General features: G+C 38.3%; 1 protein-coding gene across 2 annotated transcripts in view; it reads left to right on the top strand.

Annotated features, from left to right (window-relative positions):
- TMEM131 (transmembrane protein 131) overlaps positions 1 to 23,544 on the top strand; it is a 226,413-nt gene that overhangs the window by 115,762 nt on the left and 87,107 nt on the right. Inside the window, exon 5 of one of the 2 annotated variants that reach the window (XM_003799287.3) lies at positions 21,871 to 21,994. In XM_003799287.3, the coding sequence (XP_003799335.1) occupies positions 21,871 to 21,994 (124 nt within the window). Of the gene's footprint in view, positions 1 to 21,870; positions 21,995 to 23,544 lie in introns of those variants that run through there. The other variant, XM_023518803.1, reaches the window with a different exon arrangement.

Below are 23,544 nucleotides of genomic sequence, written 5' to 3'. Positions count from 1 at the left end.
GCCTTAGCCACTTGAGTCACAGGAGCCGAGCCCGAGCTTTTATTTTTCAAGACCTTTTTCTATTCATCTGTACTTACTTTTTGAGTTACAGAAACATAACCATATTTTCTCAATATACTATTTTATAACCTTTTTAAAATTTCAGATTAATAACCTTTTTAAACTTTAGTGTGCATACTTTTAAAAATTCCACTGAATTTTCTCTTACATTATTTTATAATATTAAAGATCATCCATCAACTTATGAGTATATTTCTTGAATTCATTTTTAATTGCTTTAAATTTGTTCTCTTGATCAGTACTGAAGCTGATGGTTTAAACACAATCATAACTATTTCCTCAAAAGACAGTCCTAATGAAAATATATTCAGAGTATTAAAGTTTTTAGGTAACTTTTAGCCTAGGGAAAAATTTGGTATCAGTTTGAACCAAATTGATAGGAACAAGTGATTAATGAACAAGTGTTAGGAATAAAAGAATTTGGTTCAGTGGGTAGGACACCAGCCCCATATACCGAGGATGGGGTTCAAACCCAGCCCTAGCCAAACTGCAACAAAAAAATAACCGGGTATTGTGGCGAGCACCTGTAGTCCCAGCTACTCAGGAGGCTGAGGCAAGAGAATCGCCTAAGCCCAAGAGGTGGAGGTTGCAGTGAGCTGTAATGATATGGCACTCTACTGAAGCGCCATAAAGTGAGACTCTGTCTCTACAAAGAAAAAGAATCAGTCTATGACTCAACAGGAAATAGTTTCTTATAGACTGGTGCTAGTCATAGAGAAACTGAAATCTTGTAAGCTGAGAGAAAGTGTGGAAGATTTTTTTTTTTTTGGAAGATTTGTTGAAGATAGAAATAGATGAACTCAGTACAAAGCAGGGTCAGATGATAAAGTGAAAAACATTATTTGAAGCATAGGAAAGAAATGTAGTAATTACACTAGACTGTTTCATAAAGCAGCAAATTGACATGCTGCTTATGTAATAGTGAAACAAACCAAAAAGTGGAAACAAATAAAAACCTATAGTCTGCTGTGTTTGTAGCCTCCCCAAATTCATATGTTAGAACCTAGTCTTCAATGTGATTAGTAGGTGGGGCCTTGTGGAGGCGATTAGATCATGAATGGGATGAAGGGATGTAAGTGTCCTTATATGGAGAAGAGGCCCTAGAGAGCTGCCTTTCCTTGTCTACTATGTGAGGACACGGCTGCTTCTGTGAAGCAGAAAGAAAGAGGGCTCTCACCAGAACCCAATTGTGGTAGCTTCACAAGCTCAGACTTCACAGCTTCCAGAGCTGTGAGAAGTAAAATTCTGTTGTTTATAGGCCACCTACCATTATTTAAAACTTTTCTGCATCCAGCCTGAAAACACCAGAGTTTGTTTTGTCTCACTCAGGTAGGAGTACCCTGTGTGCTCTCCTCCAGTCACTCACCCTGTATCTCCAACACCACCTTAAACTCAGTGTACCTATTTTGGGGGTTGGGCGCAGATGTTAATATATGTGTTTAAGGGTTCAGTAAGAAGCAGAACCAGAGATTTTAAAAGTGGGTATGTGTATATGTATTTATATGTGTGTATTTATGTGAGGAATTAGCTTATATGATTGTGGGAGCTAGTTAAGGAAGCTTTTAAGTGTACAGCAGGGCAAGCAGTCAGGAAAGGGAATAACAAGTTGGCTAGAACTCCCAGGGTGTACACTAAAGCTTCTTGTCCACATGGAGGCATTCAGGGAGGATCCTGAGAAGATCTAGACGCTGTTTGGAGCCCCTTAGCTCAGAGCCTAAACTCTCTCTGAAAGGACCTCAGAGTAATTAAGGCAAGCCCATCCCCCACTTTTTGATTAAGTGAGCTGATTAGGGACTGTAATTATTTCTGCAGAATTCCTCTCAATAGCTCTTAGATTGGTATTTGAAAAAATGGGAAAAGGTACATGTATATTACAGAATAGCCACTGCTTCTCTTCTGTCTTTAGAGCTCTCTCTTTCTGGTAAGGAAGACTTAGAAAGGGAATTCTGGGGACTGTAATTCAGTCCAGTTAAGTCGGTATCACAAAGCTACCATATAGGTATCAACAAACAGGTTCCTAAATTTAGAACTTTTTTGAGTCAAGAAAATGGGAGGAAGGGATATTATTGAAAGACTTTGCCTAGCAATGTTAAAATTAGGGTTCTTTTGCTACTTGAAAGTAGTTTTAGGATAAAGAAAATGAAATAGTACATTTTCATTGCAGAAAGTAAATTCTGAAAGTAAATTCAGGAAGTAACTGATTGCCAAATGAAATCAGATGCTTAAGACATATCCTCTTCTAAAGTTATCATATTTTTTTCATTCTCAGAAACATAAAACTTGTCCATTGAGTTTTTTCCCTCTGTTAACTATATTTCTTTCTGCCTCCACAAATCTCCGCTCTTTCTTAAATGAAAATTATACAAGTGAAAAAAGTCAGATTAAAATACCACAGTACAGAATGGTCCCTCTTAATGTTTGTTACTTACTTCAACATTTATCCCTCCTTTTTTGGTTATTAACAGCCCTAATTTTTTCAGTTATCTGACCTTTAGAAAAAGTGACCTGTCCCTGTCCCTGGAGTAAATCCCGATTGATCTAAGTCAGTTACAGTAATCCCATTCTTCTTGCTTGTGAACAACTCTGGAGTAGATCTTCCCAGTAATTTGAGGGAAGATCTACTGAAGTGTTTCTGAGGAAAGATTGTTTCTTTTCACTCTAAAAAGACACAAGAAAAAAGAAACACCCTTCTACCCTTTTCCTTGCTGGATATTGTCTGCATGTAATGCCTGGGGTATGATGGTAATCATCCTACAGTCAGTAAAGGGTACGGACTAGTGCCTCCCAGTCACCAAAGCCAGGGCATTTTGTGTAACAGAATGGACAAATGGAAAGGACCTTGATAATACTGTTGAACTGCTAAATTAACAAACCCTGGAACTGCTCTATTTTAGGTCTTCATGATAGGTGACACCTTGATCTCTTAAAGAGTACATGCCACTGCTGACCTCTTCCTCCCTCTCAGATTTGTCCCCACTTCTACCCTTGTGAACTACTCTCCATGTTTTCCTCCTGTGTCTGAGGTTGGGGTTTTTTAGTTTCTTTTAGGGCTTCTGTTCTCATACATATACCCTAATGGTGGTAACTTCTCTTTCCTCACCCTATTTCAGCCTATTTACTAGTCTACACTTTCTTGCTGAGTGATGTCCTTCATGCCCTTGGCATATGTCTGCGATTTTCTAATTTGTGTGGCCCCCTTGATCACTTACCTTTCGTTTCCAACACCACCTTAAGCTTAGTGTACCCTGCTCATATTTCTGTATTTCCCTAGTCTCTGGTGCAGTCACCAAAGCCAGAATCCTGAGGCTTCGTGTATTTTCTCTTTCCCTCAAAGCACTGCATTCCTTCTCCCAGCATAGCCATTTAGTGGAAGAAATCCTATCTATTTTTCATATCTACTCTTCTCTAATCCTCATTGCCTACCCTTTTCCTCCTAATTCAGGCCCCCATCATATCTTACCTACACTATTACCACATGCCTGTAATTTTCCAATTTGTGATTAATACTGTCAACAGAGATCTTTTTAATATCGAAGTCTGATCGTGTCATTTTCACCATTCCTCCCCCATATTTTTTAATGGTTTCTTACTGCCTTTAGGAGAAGTGCTAAATTTCTCCTTTTACTTTCTTATATGCCCACTATACCTGTAAAGAACTGTGTACCATTTCCTGAAATCACTAATCTTTGTAACTTCTGAGCATGTTGTTCATACTTTGAGAGTACACCTCTAACAAGAATATTTTAGGGAAGGCCTTATGGAAGTAGAAAGAACAGATAATGAATATACTTGTAATGTAAACTCAATAATTACTAACATTTTTGCCATATTCTCTTTATATTTTTGTTTTGTGAATCCTGTGAAAACAGCAGACCAGAATTAGGATATTTCATTCCTAATTCTTTAGCAAGTATTTTCATATAAAATTGACCCTTGAACAACATGCAGTTAAAAATCTGCATATAACTTTTAACTCCCCAAAACTGAGCTAATAATAGCCTATTATTGGCCAAAAGCCTTACCAATTACATAAAGAGTTCATCAACACATATTTATGTAATATGTATCATATACTTATCCTTACAATAAGGCAAGCTGAAGAAAAGAAATATTATTAAGGAAATCATAGGAAGCAGAAGTGGATTGTTTTAAAGGACTTCACCCCGACCATCTTCATGTTGCATAGGCTGAGCAGAAGGAAGAGGGAAAGTTGGTCTTGCTGTCTCAGAGACGGCAGAGAAAGAAGAAAATCTGCATGTAAGTGGATCCACAAAGTGGTCGACTGTACAAGGACATTCTACATAACTGTAGTACCATTATTGATATCTTAAGAAAACTGACAGTAATTACAGAGTACCTTTAACCCATCTGTTTTGGTCAGGGCTGTAGTTGTTTCCTTGTAAATGATAGAAATCTAACTGAAACTAGGTCAAAAGGAGACTGTTTTGGAAAGAATACCGTAATATATCTGTAGAAAGTACAGCTGCCACCAAAGGACAACAGGATCAACTTTACTTAACACCACCAGGACTCCTCTTTGTCTCTTATTTTCCCTCACTGTATGTTGTTGGGTTATTCTCTCTCATTGCCAGTACCTTTTCCCTGCAGCGATGGGACTGACTGCTCTTCAGGTTTGCATTCTATATCCTTCCTCCATTGGGAAGTACTAACTTTTTCTTTAGTTTGAAAAATCTCAGAGTTGATCAGTGATCACTTTGGCTTGGGTCAGGTGTCTACTCCACCAGGCAGCCAAGGAGGGCATCTAGCAGTGTACATTTTCCTACTGCCATCCGTATGTTGCTCTGGTTTTCATCCAGACAAGAAGACATTGTACTCTTTCGACTGGCACCTGTTTGAGTTGAAGTCCATAACTATCTCCTTGGCCTGTTCAATTCCTAAGACCAGCACTGTGTAACCTCCTAAGACTCCTGTGTAAAGCAAGCCTTCCCCAATCTGCCTAGCATAGGTAGAAACTGCCTTCTTAGCTTCCATGGTGTTGTGTTAACCCCACAGAAGTGAGATGGACCCCCACCCAAAATTCGGTTCAGATACCAGGACTGATCATGTCAGATATGTGCTTATATCAAGAGGGTGTAAAAAGTTTTATTGTACTCACATAATGAAACTTCTGAGGAGACTATGGCAGGTTCTCAAGCAAGTCTGAAAGTGTCTTGAGAGAGCAGAGAAAGGAGATTAGCTTGGCTTTTATTGTGGTTAGGGAATAAGGGTGGGGTGAGCTTGCATGGTTTGAACTTCTCACTAGCTCTAAGAGAGTGTGGAGGTTTTCTTATTAGCAGCTTCACCAGATGAGGGGCTTATGGTGAAGGGGCATCCGTGGGGCTTGAAAACTGTCAGCAGTCACATGGCAAATGGATTTAGATCCTTTAGTACTCCTGGCATCTTTTAAAGAGTTTTATGTCCTTTAGCAAGGATATAACTGGGACTTTTCTTCCTTTTTTCTAGACACCTATACTGATTCCTCTCCCTACCCAGATCTCTACTGCTGTCTAGAATTTATTTCACAGTGAACTAATCAAATTAACTTTCTTCAAAGATAAGCCTTTCTTTGTTTTCATCCCTTTTGTTTAAATGTATTGTTTAATACTACTTTTAATCCCTCTCCTCCCTCCCTCCCCTGCCTTTCCTTTTTCCTCTCTTTCTCCCCCTCCTCTCCCCTCTCTGTAACAATCTAATAGGACAGTCTAGGCACTACCACTCCCTCTCCTTCCCCTCTACCCTCCCCCTACCTGGTTTTTATGCCAGTGCTGTAAAATGCTTTTTCTGTTTCCATAACAACTCCCTTTTTCAGTTTTTTTATTGCAGACTGTAAAAGATGCTTTGGGCGGAAATTTGGTTTACTGAATAATTTGGTTTATATGATTATCAAGTGCAAAATATCTTGGTTTCAAATCTGAAGTTTAAAATGAGTACTAAATGGCTTTAAAAAATAGACATTGAATAGATTCACTAAAAATGGAAGTCTTTATCATCAAAATAAATTCAGTTTATGAAAGGCTGTTTTCCCTAATGACTTTTAAATATTTCAAGAAAATCAAATAAGCCCTCCTTCTAAAGAGTGCTGTTTAGATTTTCAGTTTCTACCTGTTCAGTCTTTCTATAAAAAAGTTTTCACCAAAACCTCAGCTCATCTTTCAATCTAAAATGTGTTTGAGGGGACAGTAGAATTTTGTGGTAATTGAGTGATGCAAAGTACTGCATATTGATTTGGCTCAACTTCCTGCCAAAAGCTGTGCTTAACAGAGTGCTGTGTCACTGTCATTCATTAGGTTTGCCTAAGAGCAGTTGCTAAGCCATTTCTTCAGCTGTTTCCTGGCAGTACAGTGTCATCTTTCTGTTGTGTAGGACACTTGGCATTGACCACAAAATTGCAGCACTTTTCAGGCTAAACTCTAATTCATAGTTGCTGCTACTTGATTCTTTTAAGCCTCAGACTGTTAATAAAATATCGATAGTAGTACTGCTGCCAGCAGAGAACAGCCGTATGCTTTCTTCAGCTTGGTTTATCTATAGGTACTTCACACTGTCCCCTTTAGTGCTACTTAATAAGTCTTTGGACAGCTGATAATGGAAACCAACTGGACCAGCACTGACAGGCTTTTGGAAATGTTTGTTTTACTTTTCAATTTTACCTGGCCAGTCTAGTAGTCACACATGCTGCTTGGGATAGCAGAATTCTAAGATAGTCCACAAGATTTGTGGCCTCTAATGTACCTACATACACCTTCTACCAAGTTATTCAATAAAACACTAATCTAGATATTCTTGCAAAGGATTTTGAAATGTTATCTTTAAGGCCCTAAAGGCCCTAAATCATTTGACCTTGAGGATAGGAAGATTATCTGGGTGCCTGACCTAATCCATGAGCCTTTTATATAGGACTTCAGCAATCAGAAACAGAAATGTCAGAGATTTGAAGCAAGGGAGATAATTGATGGAAGGGAGTTTCTTTGTGCTGGTTTGGAAATGGAGGGCAATATGGCAAGAAACTGAGAGCAACCTGAAATTTGCCAACTTGAATGAGCTAAGAAGGTGACTGAGTTCCAGATGAGAACATAGCCTGCTGACACCTTGATTTCTGCCTTGTGAGACCTTTAGCAGATAAACCAGCCACTTCTACAGGACTGTAAGGTAATGAATGGGTGTAACTTTAAGCCTATACATTTGTGGTACTTTGTTACATAGCACAGAAAATTAATGCACTGTGTGTTTAGAAGGAGGCATGTACTTTCCACGGTCCAGAGTATGCTCGCAGCACCAAGGGAACAGAGGCGGGAGGGGCAGGACAAGCATTCCTATGAGATCTCTGAGCAGATCTATTCCAAGGGGTGCTTCCTGCAATGTGAACACCCTCAGCTAGAGGCAGTCTGCTCCGTGTGAGCACGCATGAATAGCTTGCTGACACCCTTCCCAACACATTCTCAGTTACTGCAAACTTCTTTGAACAACACAAGATCCTTCTTCTCTGAGAAGGTCTCATTTCCAAGAGGTATAACCCAGGGCTTACCTCTTTGATCCCTACAAGAAAGGACAGGGCCAGCCTCAGCAGCATTGCAGATCAAGCATTCTGACCACTCCCTGCTCCCAGACTCCTAGGACTCCACATTTGACTCCTTGCCCATAGTCTGTTCCTGCAATAGGCCATCTTCAGCCCTGTCGTCTTGAAGGATACCCCAAATTACCTGTTCATCTTACCTATCATCTCTGTCTTAGAGATAGATCTCACTAAAATCATACAGTAAAAGACATTAAGAATAAATTCATAGAGAAGTAAAATACGGGTTGTCAGTTAGCCTGCAGTCTATTTGAGTTGTAAAAGGTATGTGTGTGTTTGAAGAAAGCACATAAATGGGGAACTTTGAAGATGTAAGGAGGATATTTTTATTTATATGTACTCTTGTTCTATTTATATGTTATAATAGATGAAGCTTGAGGAAGAACTTTTATCTTCTATACTGTCTGTATTCAGTGTTTCCCGTAGTATCCTGCCTATAGTTTGAGGCTGAGGCCCCAGTTGGGTCTGTACGTATTTCCCTAATTTTTCCATCATTCTGTGTTTCCACCTGGAATTGATGAGCCTGTTGGTTAAAAGATCTACCTCCAGAGAAGACTTGCAATATGAGTAGTTTTGCAATTGAGTAGCAAATTGACTTGCAATTTGAGTAGTTTTGAGGGCACTCAGCTTCCTATTCACTACCTCCAAATGTGTTCTTCCAAAAGGATACCCCTCCTCAGGACCTGGTTCCACCATTTTTGTTTTTGTTTTTTTGTTGTTGTTGTTCTGATGGCTGGACTGTTAGGCCATGGAATGATGGTGAACCTCATGATGGCTGGGCTGTCAGCCATGGAATGATTTTAGACAAGATTTTTGCATCCCTGTGTAAAGCAGAGAAATACTTCTGTAGGATCCTACCTCTCCAGGGCAGTCTGTGGACATAGCTTCCTAGTGACTGCTAATGCAGCAGAGTGGTCTGCTCTCATTTGAGAAAGTTGAAGGGGTTTTATTTTCTCAGCATCTTCCCTGATTCTTAGCAGTAGGTGGTGACATCTGCAGTGGTGAGCTCTTAGAAGAAGATGACTTGGTTTAGGCCTTAGAGGTACAAGAATATATCTAACCTCAACAATGAAACTTCACAGTATTATAAAGAAATTCTCAAGTGGTATATACAGTAGAGCATTACAGACTGTTACTAAAACCTAAAAAAAAAAATAAGCGTTTTTACAAAAGACACTGACGAGTTCCTATATAAGTTATGGGCCATGTACATGTGTTTTGGATAATATGGAAAGAAGATACTATTAGCCCATTCCAGAAAAGACAGAATATGTTGAAGGAGTCCCAGATTCAATTACAGATAAAGCTACAAAAGTAACGAAGAAAGTAGTAGCAAATTGGATTTTGGTTTTGATTTAGATGATACAGAATATGAAAATTAAGTTAAAAAATGTGTCTGTGAGTCAGGTTGAAAATACGAGATTCTGACCAATTTTTGACTTTGAGGGTTGTACTTCAAAAAAGACTACAAAGTACTACGAGGAAGTTGGGCAAGTCTCTAAGGGAACAGACTAAAATTTCTACTTGGACAGTTAATTGTGCTTTTGAGTTGATTTATCATCATGGTTATCTAATTATCATATTTCCATCCTGAGTTCTTTAGTATTCTATTTCTAGATAGCACTTGCATACTTTTCAAGTTGAATTATTGAAGGATTTCATGGGTTCACTATCTGACTAAATAGGATTCAGCATTGATAGTTATATAAAAAATAAAGTAGCATTATTCTAAGCTGCTTTCAAATGTACATCCTCAGCAAATTTCTTTCAATGCACTGACCTCAAGTAAACAACTCACATGGCAAAGCCATCTTTGCTGACATCTTCACTGAATACTCCAAAGCAAAAGGAGGTTGGTGTGAATCCTTTATCCATTTTTAGATGATGTACAGTAGTGTTGTTTTCCAGAGTGTTTTCATTTCTTTACTATAAAATTATTTTTTCTTTTTTATGAAATATATACACAGAACAATGCATTAAGATGTATATGTAGTTTTACATCTATCACTTAGCTCAAGAAATAAGATGTTTGCCAGCACCCAACACCCCTGTGGACCCTTCCCTGATCCCAGTCTCATTGTTCTCTCCAGGATTAACCACTGTCCTGATTTTTTGTAATCATTTCTAGATTTTCTTTGTAGTCATACGACCTGATAAACCTCTACATGTTATGTTAGTTTTGCCAGTTTTTGAGCTTACTTTTCCCATTCTACTATTTATTTATTTAGACAGTCTCAAGCTGTTACCCTTGGTAGAGTGCTGTGGAGTCACAGCTCACAGCAACCTCAAACTTTTGGGCCTAAGCAACTCTCTTGCCTCAGCCTCCCAAGTAGCTGGGACTACAGGTGCCCGCCACAATGCCTGGCTATTTTTTTTTTATTATTGTTGCAGTTGTCATTGTTTTAGCCAGCCTGGTCTGGGTTTAAACCCACCAGCCTCAGCATATGTAGCCAATGCCCTACCCACTGAGCTACAGGCCCCACCCCTTCCCAGCTTACTTTTAAATACTAAAAACCTATTTAAAAAAAAGAAGTTGCAGGAATTTTACAGTATTCTTTTATACCTTGTTAATGTTTTAACCTTATCTACCAGTATATACTTTGTGTACCTCTATAACTTTAATGTTAACATTCAGCTATATTTGCTTTATATAGATATTCGTACTTTATATAATATTTTGATAAATATAAATGATATTATGATAGAGCTCATTCTGTTTCATACATTTTGAAGGTCCATGTGTGTTATTAATAGATTTTTATTTTAACCACATCAAAATATCCGCTGTTTTTGCCTGTTAACTCTTACTTTGGTGGATACAGAGACTGCCTAAATCAGCCAATTCCCACAACTAGCCCTGCAATAAAATCCTTACACAGGTTCATATATGGACTGCTGTGAAAATTTCTTGAGAATATAAGCCCAGGAATGGAATGCTTAGAGCATAGAATGTGAGTGCCCATTGCATGCCTGGGTAGTGCCTGCTTGTTCTTCTGAATGGCTGTACCACTCTGTCCTCCAAAGAGCAGTATGTGAGCATTCTAACATTTCCATATCCCCTATATTTGAACCAATGTTTGAGATTTGCCAGCTTTCTAATTTTACTAGCTAAGTAGGGATACTGTGATACCTCATTGTTAATATGTCATTCTCTGATTGCTAGTAAGTTCAAGTATCTAACACTTTATGTGCTTGTTGGCCTTTTGGGTTTCTTTTCTGTAAGGGTTGCCTGTTCACATCCTTTGACCTTTTTCCTTTTGAGGTTCTTATTAATTTGTTAGAAGTTTCTTTTATAGGCTAGAATAGCGGTTCTCAACCTGTGGGTTGAGAGAAGAACTGTATTAAAGGGTTGCATCGTTAAGAAGGTTGAGAACCACTGCTCTAGAAGTAACGTTTTATTCTAAAAAGATATTTACCCATTGCAAAGCTCTTTTCCCATCCCATAGTTTGTTGAACAGAAATTCTTAGTATTTCCCCTACTTTTAAAAAATGTGAAAGTACGGAAAAGTTGGAAGAGTAATATGGTGAATAGGTACCTACATAATATTCACCAAATATGAATTCCCCAAGAATTAACCCTTTGCTTTCTCTCTCTTCTGTGATTGCACACATACATGAATGCATACACATGTGCGTGTGCAATATGGATACTTTTAGCTCATAACTTTTCCAGGTTTCTTCTTTTGAAATAGGTATGTTCAGACAGGGTACAGTGGCTCATGCCTTTAATCCTAGCACTCTGGCAGGCCAAGGCAGGAGGATCCTTTGAGCTCAGCAGTTTGAGACCAGCCTGAGCTAGAATGAGAACCCATGTCTACTAAAAATAGAAAAATTAGCTGAGTACTATAGCAGGTGCCTGTAGTCCCAGACATCAGGAGGCCAAGGCAGGAGGATCACTTGAACCCAGATGTTTGAGGTTACTGTAAGCTGGGCTGACACCATGGCACTCTAGCTTGAGCAATCCAGTGAGTCTGTCTCAAAACACATATAAAAGACAGATCAAATAGAAAATAACTAGCAGGGTGGTAGAGTTTGACCATATCACTAATTGCAATAAATATAAATAATCTAAATATACCAATTATAAGGGACCAAGATTCTCAGATTGTATAAAAAATTAAGAGACAGGGCTGGCACCTGTGGCTCAAGGAGTAGGGTGCTGGCCTCATATACCAGAGGTGGTGGGTTCAAACCCAGCCATGGCCAAAAACTGCAAAAAAAAAAAAAAAAATTAAGAGACAATTAACAAGAATCCACTTTTATATGTTAAAACATTGACAGGTTACAAGTAAAAGGGTGGTCCTACAAAAAGAATCCAGCAACACATCAAACAAATTATACACCATGACCAAGTGGGTTTTATCCCAGAGTCTCAAGGCTGGTTCAATATATGTAAATCTATAAATACAATTCATCATATAAACAAATTAAAAAACAAAGACCATTATTATTCTCTCAATTAATGCAGAAAAAGCTTTTGATAATATCCAGCATCCTTTCATGATCAGAACACTTAAGAAAATTGGTATAGAGGGGACATTTTTTAAACTGATAGCGGCCATCTACAGCAAACCCACAGCCAATATCATATTGAATGGAGTTAAATTTAAATCATTTCCACTCAGATCAGGAACCAGGCAAGGTTGCCCATTGTCTCCACTGCTTTTCAACATTGTAATGGAAGTCTTAGCCATCACAATTAGGGAAGAAAAGGCAATCAAATGTATCCATTTAGGGTCAGAAGAGATCAAACTTTCCATCTGCGCAGATGATATGATTATATATCTGGAAGGCACCAGGGATTCTACTATAAAACTCTTAGAAGTGATCAAGGAATACAGAAGTGTCTCAGATTACAAAATCAACACTCACAAGTCTGTAGCCTTTATGTATACCAACAATAGTCAAGCTGAAAGAACAGTCAAGGACTCTATTCTGTTCACAATAATGCCAAAGAAGATGAAATATTTGGGAGTTTACTTAACAAAGGACATGAAAGATCTCTATATAAGAGAACTATGAAACTCTAAGAAAAGAAATAGCTGAAGATGTTAACAAATGGAAAAACATACCATGCTCATGGCTGGGAAGAATCAACATTGTTAAAATGGCCATACTACCCGAAGCAATATACAGTTTTAATGCAATCCCTATTAAAGCTCCACTGTCATACTTTAAAGATCTCGAAAAAATAATATTTTATATGGAATCAGAAAAAACCTCGAATAGCCATGACTCAGAAAGAAAAACAAAGCAGGAGGAATCACGCTACCAGACATCAGACTATATTATAAATCAATAGTGATCGAAACAGCATGGTACTGGCGCAAAAACAGAGGGGTAGACCTATGGAACGGAATAGAGAACCAAGAGATGAACCTAGCTACTTACTGTTATTTGATCTTTGACAAGCCAGTTAAAAACATTGAGTGTGGAAAAGATTCCCTATTTAACAAATGGTGCTGTTTGAACTGCCCGGCGACCTATAGAAGACTAAAACTGGACCCACATCTTTCACCATTAAGTAAGATAGACTCTCACTGGATTAAAGATTTAAACTTAAAACATGAAACTATAAAAATACTAGAAGAAAGTGTAGGGAAAACCCTTGAAGAAATCGGCCTGGACGAATATTTTATGAGGAGGAACCCTCCCTCCCCAGGGGCAATTGCAGCAACACCGAAAATACATTACTGGGACCTGATCAAAGTAAAAAGCTTCTGCACAGCCAAGAACACAGTAAGTAAAGCAAGCAGATAGCCCTCAGAATGGGAGAAGATATTTGCAGGTTATGTCTCCAACAAAGGTTTAATAACTAGAATCCACAGAGAACTCAAACATATTAGCAAAAAATCCCATCTGAGGTTGGGCGAGGGACTTGAAGAGAAACTTCTCTGAAGACAGGTGCATGGCCTACAGCAGGGGTCCTCAGACTTTTTAAACAGGGGGCACGTTCACTGCTCCTCAGACTGTTGGAGGGCCAGACTGTGGGCCCTGGGACAAGTCAGCTGCTAAGGAGGACAGGCAGGGCAAAAACACCCGGCGGGCCGGATAAATGTCCTGGCGAGCTGCCTGTGGCCTGCAGGCCATAGTTTGAGAACACCGGGCCTATAGACACGTGAAAAAATGCTCATCATCCTTAATCATCAGAGAAATGCAAATCAAAACTACTGCAAAAAATCTACTTCATGGGCCAGTCATAATATCCCTATTATTTTTGAGATATCATCTAACTCCAGTAAGATTAGTCCACATCACAAAGTCCCAAAACCAGAGATGTTGGGGTGGATGTAAAGAAACGGGAACACTTCTACATTGCTGGTGGGAACGCAAACTAATACGTTCCTTTTGGAAAGATGTTTGGAGAACACTTAGGGATCTAAAAATACACCTGCCATTTGATCCTACAATTCCTCTACTAGGTATATATCCAGAAGACCAAAAATCACATTATAACAAAGATATTTGTACCAGAATGTTTATTGCAGCCCAAGTCATAATTGCTAAGTCATGGAAGAAGCCCAAGTGCCCATCAACCCATGAATAGATCAATAAATTGTGGTATATGTACACCATGGAATATTATGCACCCTTAAAGAAAAATGGAGACTCTTTCATGTTTACATGGATGGAACTGGAACATATTCTTCTTAGCAAAGTATGTCAAGAATGGAAGAAAAAGTATCCAATGTACTCAGCTCTACTATGAAACTAATTTATAGCTTTCATAGGAAAGCTATAACCCAGTTTTAGCCCAGGAAGATAGGGAGAGGGGAGAGGAGGGTGGGTGGAGGGAGGGTGATTGGTGGGATCACGCCTATGGTTCATCGTAAAAGGGTACTTGTGAATCTCTCTAAATGTAGAATATAGATGTCTTAACACAGTAAGAAAAAGACATGAAGGCTGTGTTAACCAGTTGGACAAAAGTATTTCAAATTGTATATAGAAACAGTACACTGTACCCCATGATAGTGTTAATGTACACTGCTATGATTTAATTAAAAAAAAAAAAAAAAGAAGCAGCAGCTACTGCCATCAAATATGCATTCCAGGCAGGAAAAAAGAGATGGGCAAAGGACACAAGGCATTGCCAGCCAAGAATATCCTTTTTATCAGAAAAATAATAGGGATATTATGACTAGCCCATGAAGTAGATTCCTTTTTACATTTATAGATGAAAACACTGTCGTAGATCTATGTCTTGGTGCAAGAAATCTGGGGAAGTGTATCTTTTACATGAATGTATTACTACGTAGAATAGAGTCAGAGGAAAAAATACTTGCACAAGGCTAATGGTACCTGTTTCACATGTAAAATCAACCTGGTGTTGGTCAGAGTATAGAAAATGCCAAGTTATTTTACATTAGTTCTAATATATTTTACAATAAGCAGAAGAAGCATAGGAAAACCATGTTCATGAGAAATGTGGGCAGTTCCCAAATTCTGTGCAGAAGAGAAGAAATCTGAGCTGAAGGGCTTTGTGCTTTTATATGAAGATGGTGATGAGGATAAAATGTATGTGTGTGTATTGAGGGGATGGGAGAGGGAAAAAATGATTTACAGTTCTCTGATTATGTTCTGATTTTGCACAAAGCTTGACTTTTAGATGACAACAAAGGCAATAAATTCCCCTTGTATTCATTGTTCAAAAAAAAAAAGAATGGAAGAAAAAGTATCCAGTGTACTCAGCCCTACTATGAAACCAATTTATAGCTTTCATATGAAAGCTACAACCCAATTATAGCATAAGAAGAAGGGGAGAGGGAGGGGAGGGGAGGGGGGAGGATGGGTGGAAGGAGAGTAATTGGTGGGACCACATCTACTATGCATCTTACAAGGGTACATGTGAAATTTACTAGGTGTAGAATATAAATGTCTTAACACAATAACTAAGAAAATGCCGTGAAGGCTATGTTAACCAGTTTGATGAAAATATTTCAAATTGTATATGAAACCAGCTCATTGTACCCCCCCCATGACTGCATCAATGTACACAGCTATGATTTAATTAAAAAAAATTTTTTTAAAGTAAAAGGGTGGAAAAGATACTCCATGTAAACTAATCAGAAATGTTTTTATTAATTCAGACAAAGTAAACTTCAGAACAAGCAATATTACTGGGAATAAAAGAGGATATTACTTAGTTATAAAGGGGCTAATTTGCTAATGCAACAAAAATACATGACTCTAAATATGCTTGCATCTAACAGCAGAGCTTCAAAATACCTGAAACAAGCATGTGCTCAACTAAGAATGGAGTAAGGACGTCATTGGGCCCTCTCAACAAACACCAGTTTACTTGTGAGAATTGTAAAAAGCAATTACTTAAAATTCCAGGAAATTGTTTATTTTAAAAAAATATTTTAAATCTTGTAAGAACAGCAAAAGTCTCTGGCATTTGGGCTACAGCCTGTCCATTCTATTACGCTCTCCCTCATCCACCTAACCCTGAGCTTTGTGTTATAGAGGGTCTATCCTGTTTACGCAAGGAGACAGAAATTCCCTCTAACCCCACTTCCCAGTCTAAGGCCACAATTTCACTCCAGGAAGGGCAGACTGCTAACATTCCTCATCATCCATATTTTCATGTTGCAGAAGTTCTGTTTCAGCCACCTGTCCAAAAGAACTGGGTCTCTCTTCATTTAGCCCCCACCCTAGGACAGATGGTGTACCTGAGATGCAGCATGTTAAGACCACTGGAGACCCTGTCTCCCCTCCCCAGTCACTAATAGGATGTAAACTGCACACCAGAAAGAGCAAAATGAGAAGACCGGGGGGCAGCGCCTGTGGCTCAAAGGAGTAGGGCGCTGGCCCCATATGCCGGAGGTGGCAGGTTCAAACCCAGCCCCAGCAAAAAAAAAAAAAAAGGAGCTTCTCACTCCTTCCCTGGTGCCCTTTTGCAGAGTAGAGCATCACTATAGGAAAATCTCTAATAACATTTTTGTTACTAGAGATAAAGATAGACCCTTTAGAATGACAAAGGGTCAATTCATCAGGGAGATATAACAATTATATATATGGAAATAACAGAGACCCAAAGTACATGAAGCAAAACTGACAGAACTAAAGGGAGAAATAGATGATGCAGGAGTCACCGTTAGTCTTTAGTACCTTTGCTTTCGGTAATGCACTGTACTTTAACCATATCAACATAAGAAACAGAAGACTTGGAAACAATGGAAACCAACTAGACTTAGAGGCATCTTTAGAAGGCTGTGCTAAACAGAGCTCTTACTGTGCTCAAGAACACACTAAACTTTCTCTAGGATAGATCATAATTCAAGCCCCAGTAATTTAAATAGGTTTAAGCAGTACAGGTTGAGCATTCCTCATCTGCAAATGCAAAATTCAAAATGCTCCAAAATCCAAGCTTTTAAGGTGCCAACATGATGCTTAAAGGAAATATTCATTTGAAGATTATCAGATTTTCAGATGAGGGATGCTCAGCTGGTAGGTTTAACACAAACATTCCAAACCCCTCCCTCCACAAAATCTGAAATTTAAAACACTTCTGGTCTTAAGCATTTTGGATAAGAGATGCTCATCTGCACAAAGTATGTTCTCTACCGACTTAGTTCTCTAATAAAACGAATTGGGAGTAAAAAACTAAAAATTGGGATATTAAACATGCCCCTTAATAACTAATGAATTAAAAAAGAAATGAAAAGGGTAATTAGTAAATACTTTGAGATGAATGGAAATGAAAACACAACATATCAAAACTTATGATATGTAGCAAAAGCATTGCTAAGGAAGAAACTAAAGCTATAAATGTCTTAATTTGCACACATACCAGAAAGATCTCAAATTAGAAACCTAACCTTCTTCTCCCTTAGAAAAGTGAAACAAAGAAGAGTGAACTAAACTCAAGCAAACAGGGGATGGGGGGAAGAAATAATAAAGACTCAGGAGAGAATAAATGAAATACAGAATTGGGGGGGGGGGAGAATCAGCAAAGCCATAAGTTAACTTGTTGAAAAGATCAAATTGATGAACCTTTAGACTGACCAGGAATAGATAAGATTCAAATTCCTAAAATCAAGAATCTAAGAGGTAACATGGCTATCAACCTTACACAGATAAAAAGAATTATAAGGAAATACTATGAACATATCAACCTTATACAAATAAAACAAATTATAAGGGAATACTCTAAACAACCATCTGCCAACAAATTTATTAACTTGGTTGAAGTGGGCAAATTCCTAGGAAGGCATAGTATACCAAAACTGAGTTCAAGAGAAATAGAAAATCTGAATAGACCTAAAAAGTAAAACATTTAAATTCATTATTTAAAAATCTTCCCAGAAAGCAAGCCCTGGCCCACATAGCTGTACTGGTAGATTTCACAAAATATTTAAAGAAGAATTAACACCAATTATTCACGAACTCTTCCACAAAATAGAACACTTCCTAACTCAGTCTATTTGGCCTATGTTACCCTGATAACAAAACCAAAGATCAGATAGGAAAAGAAGACTACAGACAAATATCCCTTATAAATATAGGTGCAACATGCTAATAACACACTGATTCTAGCAACATATTAAAAGTATTTACACCATGACCAAGTGACATTTATCTCAAGACTGCAAGGTTGGTTTAACATCCAAAAATCAATTAATGTAATATACAATGTTAATAGAATACAGAGAAAGCCATATGACCATGTCAGTAAATACAGAAAAAGCATTTTCAAAAATGCAGTATCTTTCATAGTAATCATCTTAACAAACTAGGAATAGAAGAGCATTTCTTCAACCCAGAAAAGAGCTGTGGAAACCCTAAGGCTGACGTCATACTTAACAGCAAAGGAATGAAAAATTTACCCCAATATCAAAACCAAGACAAAGAGGTCTATTAACATTCAACATTACACTCCAAGTTTGACCAGAGAAACTAGGCAAGAAAAAGTAAATAAAAGGTACCCCAATAGGAAAAGAAGAAGTAAATATGTATCCAGTATATATTTAATACTAAGGAATCCACTAAAAGCAACTATTGCAGTATAATAATAGGTAAATGGAACAGAATTTAGAATTCAGAAATAGACCCTTGTATTTGTTGCCAAATGATTTTAACAGTGGTGCCAAGACAATTTAATGGAGAAAGAAGAGTTTTGCAACAAATAAATGGTGCTGGGGCGCCTAGATATCCACATACACTGTCTCTTACAGCATACACCAAAAAATTAATTAAAAATGAATCATAAAGCTAAATGTAATGGAGCTGGACAATAAGGCCATTTGAAGAAAATAATCAATCTCTCTCCATTACCTTGTATAATATAATGCAGTGGTTTCTTAGATATGAATCCAGAAGTACAGTGACAAAATAGACAAATTTGACTACATAAAAGTTAAAAACTCTTGTGCTCCAAATAATACCATCAAGAAAGTGAAAAGACAACCCACACAATGGGAGAAAATAATTGTGAACCATGTAACCGTGCAAGTCATGTGGCCATGACTAAGTCTAATGTTAATGAAGCAGGGAAGTACATGACTTTGGGAACAGCATTCCAACCTATCACAACATTGTATATTTTATCTAATTGATTGTACTCTTCATATGTCATGTTACTTTGTTGTGTGGACTTAGGAACTACTGTCTTGTAGTAATGGCATACTGAGGAAGGGCAGAAAGCCAAACCCTATTCAAATTGTCTCTTCTTGTGATTTTTTTTTTTTTGAGACAGAGTCTCACTATATCACCCTTGGTAGAGTGTTTTGGTGTCACAGCTCACAGAAACCTCAAACTCTTGGGCTCAAGCAATTCTCTTGCCTCAGCCTCCCAAATAGCTGGGACTACAGGTGCCCACCACAACGCCCAGCTATTGTTTGTTGCAGTTGTCATTGTTGTTTAGCAGGCCCAGGCCAGGTTTGAACCCGTCAGCCTTGGTTTACGTGGCTTGCACTGTAACTATTGTGTTACAGGCACCAAACCTCTTCTTGTTACAAGGGAAATAAGTGATCCTCAAAGTGAAGAGTCCCAGTTCCATGTGTATCATAAAAATTGTTGACTGCTCTGTATTCGTCACCGCGCTCACTCTCACTGACGTTGCTTCAGCAGAAGCATTGTTGAACAGAGGTGTCTTCCTCATTTGTAGTCCACTAGGCTTAGGGCTTTGGAGGACCAGACAGAGGAGTTGAGGAGAGAATGCTCAGCCCCTTATCCCCGCAAGCTTTTCTCCTGTTCTAGGTTGAAAGAGCAGGAGGCTCTGACTATCTCAAGGCAAACAGAAAAGGAAGTAGAGAATAAAAGTTTGGAAGTCGTTCCCTACGCTAGTCTGTTGTCATCAGCTTGGGCTGCCCTTTCAAGAATGTAAAGCTGCTGATTGATTTTCTTAAACTAGTGAAAATTATCAGATGTTCACTGTTTTTTCAACTATCCTAAGTCATAAATTAGAGACAATCAACTGAATTGAAGAAAAAGTAAGGGCAAAACATCTTAAAGGACAAAAGCACGGTGAACCGTTGAACCAAATACAAAACACAATTCCAGGTGTGTTTTTTGACTGCTTACGATTTGAGGTTTATACTTAAACCTTGAGTGTGAATTACAAGATGTGTACAATTTTAGAAAATGGGGACCAAAATGGTTGCATGAGAAGAGAACCTTGTGAAAGAAGTCTATATATTTGAATTAGAAAAAGAAGGTTTGGAATGAGGATAAGGAGAAGAACACAGAGTAAACTTTAGCAAAAGCAAAGAGGGGGTCATGCACATGCAGCCAGTCTACCTCAAGTGAAAGGTTCGGGGAGTTAATTTAGTTTGTATGGTATCAAAATTAGGGAGGACTCTAATAACTATTAAGTGTGTGTAAGTCTGTAGAACTAGAACGAGAAAGCAAGCAAGTTGTAGAAGTCAGGGTTCAGCGCCTATAGCTCAGCAGCTAGGGCACCAGCCACATACACAGCGCTGGTGGGTTCTAACCCAGCCCGGGCCTGCCAAACAATAATGGCAACTACAACAAAAAATTAGCCAGGCGTTGTGGTGGGTACCTGTAGTCCTAGCTACTCAGGAGGCTAAGGCAAGAGAATCGCTTAAGCCCAAGAATTTGAGGTTGCTGTGAGCTGTGATGCCATGGCACTCTACCAAGAGCAACATAGTGAGACTCTGCCTCAAAAAAAAAAGTTAGAGAAGTCAGAAAGCCTATACAAATGATATTAGCTGGGTGGCACCTGTGGCTCAAGGAGTAGGACACTGGCCTCTCATACAAGAGGTGGCGGGTTCAAACCCAGCCCCAACCAAAAACTGCAACAACAACAACAAAAAATGAGATTAGCTATAGAAGTACTAAGTAGACTGTGTAATAAGGTGGTACTTTTGTTTGTTTGTTTTTTTGAGACAGAGTCTCATTTTGTCACCCTGAGTAGAGTGCTGTGGCATCCTCATAGCTCAAGCAACCTCAGTCCATTGGGCTTAAGCAGTCGATCCTACTGCCTCAGCCTCCCAAGTAGCTGGGACTATAGGTGCCCACCATGACACCCGGCTTGTTTTTCTCTTTTTAGTAGAGACAGGATTGCTCTTGCTCAGCAATCCACCTACCTCAGCCTCCCAGACTGCTAGGATTACAGGCATGAGCTGCTGCTCCTGGACAGTAAGGTTTCACTTTTAAGGCAAACTGTGACATAGATGCCAAGGGAAACTTTTAATGTGGATTTGTGAATTTCAGACCATTGAGTGTTTTTACCTTATTCCTTTGAGAGGGGGCAGCTTAGTACTGGTGGATAGAGCATGGATTAGACCTAGCTGGTTTTGATTCAAGTCCAGGTTCCAGGTCTGACTTTGAGAAAGTTAATTAACTTTTCTGTGCTTCAGTATTCTCGTTTATAAAACAAGAGTAGTAAAAGCCCCTAAGACAGTTTCTGCTCCAAAATTGAAGAGCATGTGTGAGTGGACTTTGAGAAGAGGACATGATTCATGATTAGTAGGGAGGCAGGGGGGTATACTGAAAGAAAAGGAACTGATAATTTTGTTCCCTACCTGCTTTCTCACTAGATTGTAAGTTCCCTTGGTCTGAGACACGCTTATGTTCCATCACCTGGTGCACTATGTAGCATATAACTGATACTCAGTAAATATTTTTTGAATGACTATACTTACTATATTTAAATATGGACCAATAAATATTTTAATACATTTGGATATGTATCTCTAATAATTTTGATCAGTTTTTCAAATTAATAATTAGAATTTTGAAGCATTCATGATAATTTTTTTCTGTTTTTACAGGCCAGTTGGAATGCCAAAAATGGAAAAAGTCTACTTACATAATCCTAGTTCTGACGAAACTATTACGTTAGTATCAATATCTGCTACAACATCACATTTTCATGCATCATTTTTTCAAAATAGGGTAAGTTTCTCCACTATAAATGACTTCCCCCAAGATTGAAATTGAAATTGTCTAGACTTTGATTGGTGAACAATTTTATTTTGCTGTAATTAGCATCTGGTTTGAATATTTATCACCTGGTCCTGTATTTTTGTTTGTTTCCATTTGTTGCTTCTACCCCTAGACACACACAGGTTTTTCTCAACATGAAACAGTTTAACAAATCAACTATGAACCTTAAGCACTCTGAAAAATACAGCATTCTTTTTTTTTTTTTTTTTTATGGGGGCTGGGTTTGAACCCACCACCTCGCATATGGGGCTAGCGCCCTACTCCTTTGAGCCACAGGCGCCGCCAAATACAGCATTCTTATATTTAGTTGATTTTATTTTCCTTCCTAATTATAGTTAATTCCTCAACATTGTGTTGGTTTTCTCTTGTGGCATAATAAATTACCACAAATCTGATGGCTTAAGACAATACCCACTTAGGTTTTAGCCCACAGTTCTTTAAGTCTTAAATCCAGTGGGTTGTTATCATAGGCTTAGCTATCATAAACTGAAATTAAGATGTCATCTGGGCTGAGTCATTGTCTGGCAACTTTTGAGGGGAATCCACTTCCAAACTCATTTAACTTTGCTGGCAGAATTACGTTATTGTGGTTGTGGAAGTGAAGCCCATTTCATTGCAGCTTGTCAGCCAGGGACCTCTGTCAGCTCTTTAAGGCACCCAGTTTTCTTCTCACCAGGTCTGTCGTATCTTCTCCAAGCCAGCAACACTGTCATTTCCCACTCTCTGGTTCATACCTCTGTGGCTTCCTCTTTTACCTCCAGTGAGGGAAAAACTCTACTTTTTTCTTTTTCCCCCTCAGTTGATAAACACTACTGAGTTCTTTCTGGGAGCCTAATTTGGCATTTTTTCATGTTATCTCATCGATGAGATTACAAGAATATATTATATTTTCATTTTACAGGTAAGGAAACTAGCCTCAGAAAGGTTGTCTCTTGTTCTAAGTCACAATGAGCAGAAATAAAGGTCAGAGCTCGTGCCTTTATACTAGTACTTGATTAAAACAAATTTTCTTTTAATTTTTAAAAATATTTTATTTAACCTAATATATGCTAAATGTTATCATTTAAACATGTAATAAAGTAAAATACTGTGAATATAATATCTCTTTTTCTCAGATTGATAAAAGGGTGCATATGATTAAGTTACATTGTTTGCATTTGTTTAGGTAATGGCCAGTGACCCAAGAGGTATGCCATATACCCCTATATTGTACCCATTAAGTAGAAGCTTACCAAGCCGCCACCAACCTTTCTCCTTTGCCCCCTTCTTGAATGTGTGTTTTTATCATGTGGGACTACGGTTGTTCATGTACTGGTTTCAGATTAGTATTGAGTATATGTAGTGCTCGCTTTTCTATTCTTGAGATACTTTTACTAAGGAAAATGTTCTTCAACTCTGTCCACATAAATACAAAAAATGTAAAGTCTCCATCTTTTTTATTACTGACTAGTATTCCATGATATACATATGCCACAGTTTCTTTTTTTTTTTTTTTTTTT

This window comes from Otolemur garnettii, unplaced genomic scaffold, assembly GCF_000181295.1.
Source record: "Otolemur garnettii isolate 467f Iridium unplaced genomic scaffold, OtoGar3 scaffold00148, whole genome shotgun sequence".
NCBI lineage: Eukaryota > Metazoa > Chordata > Mammalia > Primates > Galagidae > Otolemur > Otolemur garnettii.
The sequence above is the reverse complement of the archived record's forward strand: the minus strand, read 5'-3'. Positions and strand labels throughout refer to the sequence as shown.